The sequence below is a fragment of the Callionymus lyra genome, chromosome 14 (assembly GCF_982586985.1).
Source record: "Callionymus lyra chromosome 14, fCalLyr1.hap1.1, whole genome shotgun sequence".
Lineage (NCBI taxonomy): Eukaryota > Metazoa > Chordata > Actinopteri > Syngnathiformes > Callionymidae > Callionymus > Callionymus lyra.
The window spans coordinates 17,602,517-17,616,697 of NC_141831.1; the positions used below are offsets into that span (position 1 = coordinate 17,602,517).

Consider the following 14,181-nt stretch of genomic DNA (forward strand, 5'->3'; position numbering starts at 1 on the left):
AAATAACTAATAATGTATTACATTATTAAAATTACATCAGAATTAAATAATTATTCTGTTAATTTATGAAGGAAAGTAAGTAAGTTTTATTTGCAGAGTGTCTTTTTACAGACCAAAACTAGAATACCCTTCTTTTCTCCCTCACTCTAAATGTTTTATCTGATCACATCAAAGTGTCAATCAACTTACTTGAACTCGAATAATCAACAAAGTTTAAAAGCAAAGGAGATACAGAACAATATGAGGTGAATGTGAATCGAAATATATCTTATTTCTCGCACATGTTGGATAATGTTTTTGCATTTATTCATTAACATAAATAACAAAGGAAACAAAAACATTACACACAGACATTCAGAGACTTGTATATAAATATAGACTTTACAGTCATTTGCACCCCTTAGTAACCATGAGGAAACGAATAAACAAACACTCGAACCTTCACAACAACATTGTTTTAAACATATAAACATCAAGACTGGCCCTGATTATCAGACAAAAAAGTGCTTCTTGTAAATCTATCATTTCTTCTCTCCCTCCTCTTTGTTTTTCTCTTCATTCTGTTTTTGTGGCCCGTCTTTCTTCTCGTCGTCTGGGCTCTTGACCATGGCTTTGGCCATTTGCTTGCCTCCAGTCTTCAGGATGGCTTTGATCCCCAGATTATCGATATTAAATGCAGTCGCACCGACATTGATGGCCGACTGTAGGCCAGTGTCGGTAGCTTTGCCCGCGTCGGCGCCGTACCTTCACCAGGAACGTATGTCAGTTTGAAATACATTGATGTGTCGGTTAGTGTCACGCAGAGGACGCCGTAAAAGAAGCACCAATGAAAGCGTTTTATTAGATTTTGTACCGTAGGATAGGCATAGTTACAGTGAGTATGATCAACCACCACTGAGACACAGACGCCAGCTGCAGAGAAAGACAAACATTCAGCGCACGCATTACAAAAAAAAAAAATCAACCAAAAGTATGAATCAATCACATAAGACTGTTAGATCAGCGCTCCCCAGAAGGTCACTTGTTTTTGTACATGTTTAACAGTTTCTCTAAGCCCCAGAATCTGGAAGGAAAAAGCAAGAAAAACAGAGAGAAGAAGACAGCCAAGTTTAGGGAAAAAAAAGAAACCCTTAACAGCAATTGAAGAGAAAAGATTGAGACATAATGAAGAAGATAATAATCAACTTACTTGAAAGTTACGCTGTCGACCGTCTCTGCTGCAATACTTTTACCCACAAGTTTGGCTCCATTCTCCAGACTTGACCAAACTGCAGAGAACCCTGTTTTGGGATAATCACTGTTACTATAATTAAAACCTTGTAATCATCAGTAAAAGTCTTTTCTCAGTCTTTTCTAACACTATCCTCCCTCACCGGAGATAACATCCACAAATACAGGGAATTTGAAAAAAGGTGTGATGTACTTTTACACCAATATATACAGTAAACAATCCTTCGTTTTCAGTCGAAAATTTGCCTCCAAAAGTGATCAAAAGAGCAATATTCTGTGAAAACTGTTGCTTCTTGTAATGCACCTAAACCATTAGAATTCTTTTTTTCGTCTTTGTCACAATCTCGGCGGACGAGAGTTTACGAGAGTCGAGTCCACTATGACGTAATAATGGCTTCACTCCTCCACCGGTCAGCTGTAATCACACCCCGCTTTGTTTATACAACAAGTCCCTTAGAGGTGGAGACTTCCAGGATTAATGACGCACGGTCACAACCTTTAGACTTATTGATTGTATCATCTTGTTCTTTCTCTTTATTTCTCTTTGTTGCTGTTCTTACTTTATTTTTATGAATAATTGCTGTATTGCTGTGGCTAATTGGAAAAAAACAATTTAGTTAAATAAAGCTCTACCTAACCTAACCTAATTACATCAGAGGGGGTGTGGTTATGGTAAACAAGATTTAATCTACAGAAAAATCAAGTGTGTGTGGGCGGGGCTTAAGCACATTCTCTAATGTAAATTTTTCAATGAAAAGAGAGTGTTGTACAAAGAAACACATAGTGATGAGTACAATAGAGTCCAACATCTATTTAAGAGACACTTAAATCAACACATTAGTTGCCCTTTATATTCTGTCCCCATGTTTGATTGAGTCTGACACCCATGTTTGAGTATGAAAAAGTAATGTTTCTCATTTTTGTTTAAAAAGAAATGTGAAAAAAACTTAAACTGAGTAGTAAAATGTTTAAGGTCGCGTTCAAAGATTTTTGATACGTTATCAGTCATTTTAAAAAGCAAACACTTCCGTAGATACCATGCACGCTGGAAGAGGCCACAAATTTCGCTCCATCCACATTGGAAGGTTCGCCCTCCTTCCTCGTCTTCAGGGACTCTGGTACGAGTTTAGCGCCGTGTTTCTTGACATGTGGCGCCAGTTTCTCTGCTGCATGTCCCATTGCATTGCTGAGTCCAGTCACTGAAATATTTTCAAAAACAATTTCAATTTGAGGAGACAGAACCATTAGGCTTTTGGTAATGTAAGGAAATGACAACTTTACTGTAATCAATCATCTAGATTTAACACACATTTCAAATAGTCACTTGATTAACTGATAATCTTACATATTTAATTCATATTAAATAATCATTGTCTTGCAGTGCATTCACTTAAACTAAACTCAGGTTCACAACTCAAAGGCCGAGGTCAGAAAGCCTCACACACACAGAAAGATTAAACAATTCCAGATTCCAGGAAGTCTGGACACCTGTCTGAGAATTCACTCTGAAGGACACAAGTCGCTGGGAACAGATTCGATAAGAAAACAACTTTGGTAAATTTCCACTACGATCACGTGCGACGGCCATCTTAGAATCAAGTGTTTACAGTTACTGACCAATCCTACATTCACATTTGACTAGAGGCGTTAACCTGAATATTCTACTATAAAGATCCACCATTTTGTCTGATCTTTGCGTTCTGGCATCCGAAGACGTCTGCGATAGATCTCTCTGCTTGCTAGCGCCCGTGTGCACGTAAGTTTGTCTCTGACTTTTGCATAATTCACTAAACGAGCATTTTTCTTAAACTCATCCATGTGTCTGTCCTTCATTCCACCACGAACGAGGCTGGGGAGGGGTCGGTTCCTCGGAACACAAAAACCCCTAACAGTAAGCATGAGTGTGATTGTGTTGTTTATCTTTTTGCTTGCGTCAACATGTTAAATTATATGATTCACTTCCTATTTATTAACTATTTATAATAAATAATTTATTAATTTATGATTATGGGTATATTTTCACAAAATAATAAGACTGTTTAATGCCTGCAGTCAAGACTAATATTTTATAAAGTTTAATTTAATCATAAAAAATCAATAGAACAAATCAAAGTCCCACCTAAATACTTGCTGACTTTCAAAGCGCCCCCAGTGGCCGTTTTAGCCGCGTTCAGGCTTCTGTGGACGTGAGGACTGACTTCCGTGGGCTTTTCTTCAGGTGTCATGCGCTGTCGGATTTTGAAGCCACTCTTGTGGATGGCTCTCTCTGTGGCTTCAGCGCCTTTGAGGAGCCCTTCGCTGAGCCTTGTGGCTCCTGAAGAGAAAATACGTGTAATAAACGTGAGATCGTAATGGCGCCATCTGCTGGATGTATTTCTTAAACGCACCAGACATGATTCCATGTCCCATTTTCTCACTCCATCCAGGGAGCAGTGGTTTTTGTTTCCATGCGTTTTCTTCTGTCAGGGGACCGAGGGGAACTTTCTCACTGAGGCAGGTGACCTCTGACCCATCGGGGCCCTGTCAAAAAAAACAAATACCACTCATCAATCCGACTTAAAGGTGTAGCCAGACCATGCATGACTGTGTGAGTCACACTGTGAGCGACTGACGTCATCAAGAAGAAGGAAAGGTTTTCAAGCTAAACATTCTAAAAATAATTACATGAATGGGTGTGTCCGGACTGAAACACAAAGAACTGGTTTTGAACTATGCATCAGTGTTTTCCACTGACAGGAAGGGTTTATTTTAGTTGCTCGCTTTACACAAACACGAGTAAAGCTTTATTTTGATCTATTTCTAATCCTATAGAAGATTAAAGTTTGAATAAATCATGAATATATAGAATATTCCGTTTTTTTTCAATTGAAAACTTCACCTACAAAGTGACAAATTTAATAATAAACAACATTATCTCTTTTACTTTAATGCATCCCTGCTCAGTGACTCATAATGTATTATAATTTCAAGTTTTCCTTGTGTTTTCACAATTGTAGCATTTTTCCACTTTTGTTTTGTCTCACTACCATTTTAAGGATAAAGGGGTTTTATTGTCTATGAAGAAAATGAAGTATGTAGGCGTTTTATTTATTTATTTCTCTTCCTATTTATTACATGTTTATTATATATGTATAATCTTTTCTTAAATTTTTTCATTTTTATTTATATTTTTATATATTTTAGTATCATGCTGGGCGTCCCAGAGGAAATTCCATTAAGTACAATATTTCAGACAATATTTGATATTTGTTTTATTCAAATAAAACATTAACATGTTTAATTTTCTGACAAAAACTTTCCTTTTTGTTTGTTATTTTGTCTAATAATGGCTGCCTTGGTACTTGGTTATTTTATTCTATTGCTTATTTTGAGTGTTTTGTTCTTTTATTGTGTACTGACACCATAGAACACACTGCAGGTGTGATAAGAACATGAATCATTCGGCTTCAGTTTAATAGTAAATACTAAAGATGCTTCTGACTCTACCTGACGTTACATGATAATCACCTGGATCCTGAATTCGGTCAGCTGAGCCATGAGGTCCTTGAACATGTCTTTTTCAGCGTCGGGCAACTCGGAAGACAGAACGATGCCCACGTAAGACCCCGTGGCACCTGCCAGGGCGTCTGGAAACATGTAGATGCCGGAGTTCGCCAGCAGCACCGGAGTCTCCGCTGTCAGTGGGTACCACCAGTTACACACCTAGAACCAGAGAATATAAGGAGAGTAATGGGGAAGTGTATAATCTGGCCATTCGATACGTATCACGATGTCAGTGTCAATAATACAATATATTGCGGTAAATTGCGATACTGTAGTAACAATGATATATGTGTAGTATTGTCGAGTACTCGACTCTGGTGTTGCAGAATTTACAGACCACATGACTCTTGACGAAATAGTAACTGCTTTTATTTGTTTTAAAACCCAAATATGTCCAAACATCAGCTTGAAACGCTGCTGGAGTCGACTGTATCCTCTTGTTCTCAGTCCGCCCAGTGATCTGGCAGAATTTCATTGCTACTTTAGCTGTAGTGGTGTAATAACTGCTGCCATCTAGTAGCCAGAGGGTTTTCATAAAACACACAAATGAACAAACACTGAAAAAGTGAGTGTGAATTGTAAATAATAAATCATAAAGCCATGAAATAAAATAAAAAATCAATCCAGAGCCTGAATATCGATACAGTATTTTCTCACAATCCTAGTGAGTAACAACATCAGCTGCGCTTTTAGTTAGAAAAAGTTTGGATTTTTCTATCAAATAAGGTGGCACAGTCAAACCCTGGTACCCCCCCGCCCTCGCCCCCTGACAACAGAATGGCAGAGTCATCTGTTAATAGGACTGTTGTGCGGCGACACAAAGGCTCATACATTTGTCCAACACACAGCAGCAAAATACAGCCTTTGTAGAGACTGAGGTTTCATCGAACCTCAACTCCTGACTTTCTGCACCAGTCATGATCAATATGACCCCTACTTTTTATTCATAATAAAGTGCAAACAACTTGTTTTTTAGCTCGGTACTTACATCCAGGAAGGCAGGAGGACTCCCGGAGGAGACGTCCTGATGCTGCGCGTCGAAGGCGATGATCCGGAGGTAGCCCGGGTACGTCAGCGAGCTCACCTGTCCGCTCGGGGCCACGAAAAACAACTGCACACCTGAGGAGATGAACTGCAGCTCGTTGCCGTACTCGCCCGTCCTGCCGCTCGTCTTCCTCCCATGGTTGGCCAGACTCAAGTCCAAGCTGGCGTGTCCGTTGGTGGGCAGGGGGGAATACGCAGGAGGGTGGTCGCCTGGTTTGGACATGGTGGGTGATGATGCTGAGGCCGCGGCGGTCGGTCTGCAGGGGGGAGGAGGTCTGCTAGGGGGCGAGCGGAGGGGGCTTTGTGGAGGCTTTGGGTGAGGGGGCGGGACCGGGTGGAAGTCAGGAGGCAAATCTCTCAACAGTTTACCCTTTTGACTCCCTGGCGTGAGCGGACAGCCGTGCAAGTCGGTGACGTGCAGGCTCACGGTGCTCAGGGTGGTCTGCATCCTCTGCTGCAGCTGGCGGGCCGTGTCCCAGACCGGTCCGTGGTGCCTCTCGCCCCTGGTGGGCACCTCGATCCCCTGTTGCAGGTGAAGAAGACCCTTTCTGTAGAACTCCAGGGCCTTGGATTGTTGACCAGCCTCCTCCGCTGTCAGCCCACGACTGAGCGAGTGGTACGCCAACTTGTACTGGTCCTTGACCAGCTGTATCTCCGCAGGCTCCAACATATTGACTCTAGACAGAAGAAAAATGTAAATGTGTTTCTAATTGTGCAAATGTGCGTCAGAAAGTGATTATGACACAACGTCAAGAACACGACTTTTTGGCCTTATTTCTGTAAGATTCTGCTCCATATTTACACATCGGTAAAAACATTTAGAAAATCACAAAACAAACTCACAAGTTTGTAAATGTGTCATTTTGTTGTGAGTTTGTAACTGTGTTTACGAATTTGCACATCTGCGTCAGAAACTTGCAGAAAGGTAGAAGAACCCATCGTTGACTGAACCTGAACATGGCTCTGGTTATAGTATCTTTGAATGTAAGATAATCATTCAACTTTAATATCAAACAAACCAAACTACAAAGAAACATCAACAAAATCACCACAATACACAAGTACACACTCTGAAACAAATTTACAAATACAGAGGTTCTAAATTTGTTTCAGATTCTAAAGCTTATTTTAAATTTTACAAGATCGTTTTAAAAAAACAAAAAATGATACATTTAAACTCCTAAACAAATTTACAAACTCAGAGTTTGCAAATGTGTGTCAGAATCTTGCAGAAAGGGAGGATAACAAATCGCTGAATTAACCTCAATGTGGCTCTAGGTGTGGTCTCCCTTTCTTTATCCCTTGTCTTATCTCAGGGTCAAGGTGACCCCAAGGCCCAACAATAAATATTTTTGTGGTAATCCTACTACAAACACATTTGTTTTCACTTTGACCCTGAGATAACACATGGGTTAAGATTATGATGAAAATTTGAATACTATAAAACACATTTAAACTCAACACAATGCACAAGTAAACTCAGACTTTGTAAATGTGTTTCCTAATTTGCAAATTTGTGTCAGAGTCTTACACACACTGTGGACTCAACTTTGGGTGTAGCCTCTGTAAGATTCTGATAAACAATTTGCATTTTGCAATTTGCATTTGCGAAATTATGATACACAAGTACAAACACTGATTCAAGATTCAAGATATATGCAGTTATCGACATTCGTAAGAAGAACTAAATTAAACAATATTTCATTTTCATAACAGGAAAATAAATGTTTTGAATAATTAGTTAATTAATTAAGTTAGTTATAAACGATACATGGTTGAAGATTAATAACAGAGAACTATGGTTAAAATAAGTTAAGTAAAATTATATAAGTCAGTGTGACTAAAAAAAACATTTCACCGACAAATGATTAATAAATAATGAACATGTTGAAAATGTGTACGAAGATAAAATCTATCGCTTTATTAAAACATTCCTTGAGGGATTTTTCATTTTTTAAAATCATTTTTTCAGTTGTAAGGTTTTTAAATCATTGTTTTTCTGTATTAGTCAACGCTTTTTTTAATCGAATGCAAATTTCCCGGAAGTCATTTCACATATTTAAATATGACCTAAATAAAATAGGTAATAAATAAAAACTTCAGAGTTTGTGACTGAGCAGAGAAAGCATCTAGTTAAACCTGAATATCAAGACCTACTTGAGTTAAACAAAATCACTTTTGTAGTTTGATTTCTGACGCCTAAAGTTAGACATTTATACCAAACATCAGTGACAGATAAATGTCTTTGACAAGTCGTGTCAGAGAAATAAAAATAACACTTACCTGGATAAATAAAAAGTTCACCTTAAAAAACCATAAATATTAACTCGACAAATAAAACGATGCCTCATTTATTTTAAAATAGATCGTCGATACAAGAAAAAAAAATGTTTACGCAGACAGAAATCTCGGTTTTGAATCTGTTGTCTTCCTCATCTACCTGTCAGTGAGAAGCTTCCGGTTCATATCTTTTCAAAATAAGAGTCTGTGTACCTGTGGCTGTGGTAAAGGAATTTAAAAATCGGGCGATACTTACATAATCCAGAGTTTTTTGTAAATCGTAGTATTTGTAGTGTCAGAGCACCTCGAAAGATCTTTTAAGTACAAGTTCAATAAGTGATTACAAGACTTTAAATGACTGTAAAAACTTTAAAAACTGAATACATTTATTATATACATTTAAGACTTTAATCGGTTTTGCATACTTTTTTAATTTGACATTTAAGACTTTAATCGGTTTTGCATACTTTTTTAATTTGACATTTTCACTGCGTATAAATATGTAAATAATGTGATTTGTGTTACATTTAAATTTCGCATTATCTCCATATTCTTAACAACAAAATATACTTGGTGTACAAGAAAATATAAAAACATGTTGACCACAAAAAAATAGCGCAAACTTGTGTGCAAACATATATATATATATATACAAATATTTTCGAGTGATGCACAAAATCATTTGTCACAAGTACACAAACATTGTGTCTTCCTCTTCTCAATCTTGGGTTCAGTCAATACAAGCAAGATTATCAACCCCTGTACAAAATACTGCTGAAGTTAATTCTTAGCTGCACAATGAAGGCACTTCGGCTACATTCACTCTTCTGGTGGGGGAATGGATGTCTTCAACGCTACACCAGACAGTTCATATTCCTGCAGGACTACCCAACAGAACATGGAAAAAATAATAATAATAAAAACTTTTTGTACTTTTTCCAAAATAGTTCTTTGAGATAGAGCATACACTATAATAATAATATAAAACCTCAGGCTAATGCTAGAACTTGTGGCTTGTTTTAGCGTAAAAAAGCTTATCTTTCTTTTAAAATTCATGCTTCTGGCAAGCTGTTCAGAAGAAGGAGAACCAGAAGTTGGCGGAGAAGATCGGCGGGGGGATTGTGCCGACGTTGCAAAACCTACAAGACAAGATTAAATGATTAAAAATGATGGTCCTATAGCGAACACGCTTGTGATAATTCTCTCACGCTTACCTGGTACTGCTGTACTTTTTCCGAATGATCTGTTGGGGGCGACTGTGAGCGTGGACGTAGACCTGGTAGAGGTCGGCCACGCAGTTAGCGATGGCCTCCATGGTGTAGTTGGTGAAATGCTCCAACTCATCCGGCTACAGAAAAAAGAAAAAAGAGTTAACAGCGCCGTCGAACATTTGTGGCGAAGATCGACGTACCCAGAGTAGACTGTTGATGGTGTAGTTGGCGATGACGTACGCTCCCACGGCCACCAGGGACGGGTTGTGCTTGATGTAGAAATCGTTCTCCAGCAGACTCAGCTCTGCAATGTACTGGGAAAAAGATACGAAACATTCATTAGATGATCTGTCTGCACTACTAAGAGTCCATTAACTCACCTGAGCCAGGTACTGTGTGGTCGTGCTGACCGGTACCACCGACAGGTAGAGGTGCAGGAATCTGTGCACGGTCGGAGCCGACAGGGTGAAATTGAGGATAAGAAGGAGGGCTCGCTCCATCCGGGCCAGGTCGAGGGTGGTGTAGGTGTTGTCTGTGATGTAGACACAGTCGTGCATCTTTGGCGGGAACACGTCTTCGTATTTCCTACAGGAGACAGAGCGTTAATAAAAGCATGTGTAAGTAAGTACATTTTTATTTATATAACGCTTTTCCAGACCAGGGTCCAAAAGCGCTTAAACAATCAAAACAATATTCAATAAAGTATATACTTTAAAGTATATGCCTTAAACTGATAATACAACAGGAGTTCCAGAAAATCAAGGAAAAGCCTGAACAAACAAAAAACGTCTTAAGATGTTTCTTAAAGGAGTCGTTTCTTAAAGATCGTTCCAAAGCTTAGGAGCAACAGCCTGGAAGGATTTCTCTCCTCTGGTCCTGAACCGTGTTCAGGAACCATCAGTAGATTCTGATTCACAGACCTCAGAGCCCGAGCTGGGGTGTAAGGCTGGATCAGATCAGTGATGTAAGGAGGAGCCTGACCATGAATAGCTCTGAAAGTAAGAACCAGAATTTTAAAGTTGATCCTGAAAGAAACTGATAGCCAGTGAAGAGTTTTAAGGATCGGGGAAATGTGAGTTCTTCTACTAGAGCGGGTCAGAATTCTCACTGCAGAGTTTTGAATCAACTGCAGGCGAGACAGATCCTTCTTGTTTAGACATGAAAATAACCTGTTACAATAGTCCAGGCGAAAAGACACAAACGCATGGATTACAAGATCCTGATCGTGTTGTGACATCATTTTCCTAATTTTAGAGATTTTTCTCAGTTGAAGGAAACAGTTTCTGGTCAGTTTTCTGAAGTGTTGAACTAGAGACATGTCTTTGTCAAATACAACACCCAGGTTTCTCAGGCTCAGTTTGACAGAATGACCTTAGTCACCCAAGTACTGACTCAACCCTGGAACCTTATCATCAGAAGCAATCACCGCAGTTTCAGTTTTGTCCACATTTAGCTGTAGAGTGTTTTCACAAACGTACGCGGCGATGAGCAGAGCGGCCGTTCCGATCAGCTGCAGGCGGTTGCGCTTCACGATCCTGGTGCAGGAGAGGAAGCGATCCACGTAGTTCACGGCGAGGTGAAGGGTTTCTGAGCTCAGCTGGAACTCGGACGCCACCTCGGCCAGCCAGTCCACCAGGACCACCCTCATGTCGGTGGTGAGCTGAGGGTGGTTATCGAAGTAGTTTGGTTTGGACCGGAACTTATCCTGGAGCAGGAAGAAGAAAATATTATAGAGACAATCAAGACTTGAAGAAGTTCAAGCAGAGAGTTTTAATCTCACCTCTCTTTGTCTCAGGTTCAAGTAGATGTCCTGAGAATAGTGAGATGCCCGAGAGACTCTCTCCTCTGCATCCTCGTCATCCTCCAGTTCAGACATAGAAGAATCCTGTTCTGAACCTAAAAAACAAAACTATGATTAGGTCTAAAAAGATTAATTTTATGAATTTGTTATTTTGTTTTGGGAGTTTTTAAATGTTTTTTGTGTTTTATGGTTCGATTTGTTGGAGAGTTAGTGAATGTTTTTCAGAGTCTGTAAATGTGTTTGATTGTTTGTAATTGTTTTTTTGTGAATTTGTAAATGTGTTTGATGGTTCGATTTGTTGGAGAGTTAGTAAACGTTTTTAATAGTTTGTAAATGTGTTTGATTGTTTGTAATTGTGTTTTGTGAATTTGTAAATGTGTTTGATGGTTCGATTTGTTGGAGAGTTAGTAAACGTTTTTCATAGTTTGTAAATGTGTTTGATTGTTTGTAATTGTGTTTTGTGAATTTGTAAATGTGTTTGATGGTTCGATTTGTTGGAGAGTTAGTAAACGTTTTTAATAGTTTGTAAATGTGTTTGATTGTGAATTTGTAAATGTGATTCAGCGTTTGTAAAATTGTCTGTAAGCGTGTTTAGGGATTTTGCGATTTGTATCATCCTTTGAAAATTTGTAAAAAAAAACAAAGGTCAGTAATTTTTGTGTTTTAGCATTTGTAACTTTTTTTTTAAACTATTTTATGAATTTGTAAATCTGTTTCAGCATTTGATTTGTTATAAAGTTTTGTGTGTTTGAAAATGAGTTTGAGTGTTTTTAATTGTGTTTTGGGAATTTTTAAATGTGTTTAAGCTTTTGTAAATTTAATTAGTGAGTTTGAAAATGTGTTTTGGTATTCTCAAACTCACTCATTGTTGAGTGAGGTATATATTATTATGTGTGTTTGTAAATGTGTTTTCACGGCACGTTATTTTAAGCCCACAGCTGATCACTCACCGAGCTCGAGCAGGTACCGAAGATCTCTGATGTCCGGCGTCTCCACAGCCTCCATGTACATGTCAACCTCATCTCCGGTCGGAGACAGAATCACTTCACAGGCGTCCTCGACGTGGACGTGTTCGCCGCAGGAGCTGGGAGAGCTGAAGAAGAAGAGGTCTGAGGAGCAGTCTGTGGTGGAGCTGCTTCTGGAGCATTGACTGTCCTGTTGAAGACACAACGAGACGTTAGGATCCAACCATCATCACGAGTGTGATCCAACTCTCTGACTCTCCTACCTGACTCAGGGAGATTCTGACAACAACCCTAGAACTGTCCTCTGATTGCCCCTCTGTACCTGCAGTGACTCGGATTTGCCTGAAGGGGGCAGGTTCTCTTTGTCGAAGCTGGAGCTGAGATACATCTGTGAACGACAAAAAAACACAATTTTAATGCAAACGTGTCAACAGAGTTTGTAGTTAATTCAAACCATCTCAAGGAAGATCAGGTGGTGAACATTTGTAAGTCAATCAAAACAAACTCTGCTCTGGGAACACGTCGCTGAGGTATTCATGTGCTAATCCCAGGTGAGACTCTCAGGTCAGTTTGGCTCCAGTTTTGTTAGTAGCTCTAAATTCAACATATGCTGTACATATATAACTCAGTTGAAATAATTAAATAGTTAATAAAAAATAGTTATTAAAATGTTTATAAAATGTGTTTTACAAGCCCTCTTTTCTTCCTTAAAATACATTTTTATTGGTTTATTTTAATATATTATGAACTTTAAGTCAAATAATCACATTCATTGGTGAAACTGTTCATTCATCTATTTATATATTTCTATGCACTATTTATATATTCAATGTATTTCCTCTGTATTGTAACACTAGAAAGTACAACACAAAATATAATAATTAAATGAATGGCAATGGTTGATTATTTTATAATTATTATATTATAAATACTTTATGTATAGTATACATTTATGATGGTCACATTTATCACATATATTATTGTTAATCACAAGTTTGTAAATGTGTTTCAGAGTCATTTTGTTTGTAACTGTGTTTACTAGTTTGTACATATTTGCGTCCTAATCGTAAATTATTTGTATTACTGTTCACTGCAATACTATTTACTGAAAGTTCGTTCTTTCCCAGTCTAACCCAAAGCTCATTCAATAAATAAAATGTGAAACGTTTTGTTGTCGTTTTTTGTTTCAGTGTCTTGTCTACATTAAAATAAATCACAATATTTATTTTGGGAATTGTTTGTAACTTCTACAGAAACAAGAAAATAATTCCTCACTATTTGTTTTTGTTCTGTTAAGATTCTTTGGTTAAAAAACAAAATGTTGATCGTTAAATGAACCAGAGTTATGGTTTATATCACATATGCTCTTTACTCACCTCTGCCACCGAAATAAAACGATATAAAATGTATCATAAATCAAACGCAGATGTTCACAGTTTATAGTTTTTAAATCTCCTGTCGAGGCTCAGCATCCTTACCTTGAGTCGATCTGTCGAACTGGACGCAGGTAAGAAGCGAAACTGTCCAGAATAAACTGGGATGATGTCCTTTCCTGGAGAAACTCGGCGGAGATCGAGCAGAAGTTTCTCCTCCTCGTGAAGCTTGACTATGAAACCTGAGGGACGTTCTCGTTCATTTATCGACCGTTGACCAACGGCTGATCACGTGACCGCCCATCATGTCGCCGCTTGTCATGCAAACGAGATCATCGAGAGTTTTTAAAAACGTTTTCTCTCGTTTAGAAACTATTTTGAGCACGAGTCCAACCTGAAGTTACATCAACGCGTGGAATAATTAAATATAAGTGATACTCACGTTTATTTATTTACCTGTTTTGTGAATTTCACTTAAAATAAAACGTGTTTTTTTAAAGTGGTTTAATGGTAGAAATTATTTATAAAATATTTATAATCATTTCAAGTGTTTTAGATTAAAGGATTTATTTCACGTTGGTCAGTTAATTATTAATTTGTTTATTAATTTTGCTACATCAATTAAAAAAAAGGCTTACGCTGTCATCCAACTAATATGTTTCACGTCATTTAAAACGGAAGGATTTCATATTAATATTTAATATTGGAATGTAGACTTTTGCAGGAATTGATAA

At 38.1% G+C, this 14,181-nt stretch overlaps 1 protein-coding gene and 1 pseudogene across 4 annotated transcripts; both read right to left on the reverse strand.

The window, feature by feature from the left end:
* Positions 1-282: 282 nt before the first annotated feature.
* On the reverse strand, positions 283-8,242 carry LOC148066234 (spartin-like). Of its 3 annotated transcripts, none has more exons than XM_087807949.1 (8): positions 8,101-8,242; positions 5,762-6,494; positions 4,738-4,932; positions 3,618-3,750; positions 3,350-3,544; positions 2,268-2,429; positions 1,190-1,280; positions 283-744 (listed from the first exon to the last, which is right to left on the reverse strand). In XM_087807949.1, the coding sequence occupies exons 2-8, from the start codon at positions 6,485-6,487 to the stop codon at positions 522-524; spliced, it is 1,725 nt and encodes a 574-aa protein (XP_087664075.1). In that variant the 5' UTR covers positions 6,488-6,494; positions 8,101-8,242; the 3' UTR covers positions 283-521. The 3 variants fall into 3 exon arrangements, with proteins under 3 accessions (XP_087664075.1, XP_087664077.1, XP_087664076.1); XM_087807951.1 differs by having other exon boundaries at positions 598-912; XM_087807950.1 differs by having other exon boundaries at positions 598-1,063.
* A 609-nt stretch (positions 8,243-8,851) lies between these two features.
* On the reverse strand, positions 8,852-13,653 carry LOC148066235 (cyclin-A1-like; annotated as a pseudogene). Its single transcript, XR_015713316.1, has 8 exons — positions 13,553-13,653; positions 12,060-12,462; positions 11,089-11,204; positions 10,787-11,013; positions 9,689-9,893; positions 9,509-9,622; positions 9,312-9,445; positions 8,852-9,236 (listed from the first exon to the last, which is right to left on the reverse strand). The product of XR_015713316.1 is annotated as a cyclin-A1-like (transcript).
* Between the last annotated feature and the right edge of the window lie 528 nt (positions 13,654-14,181).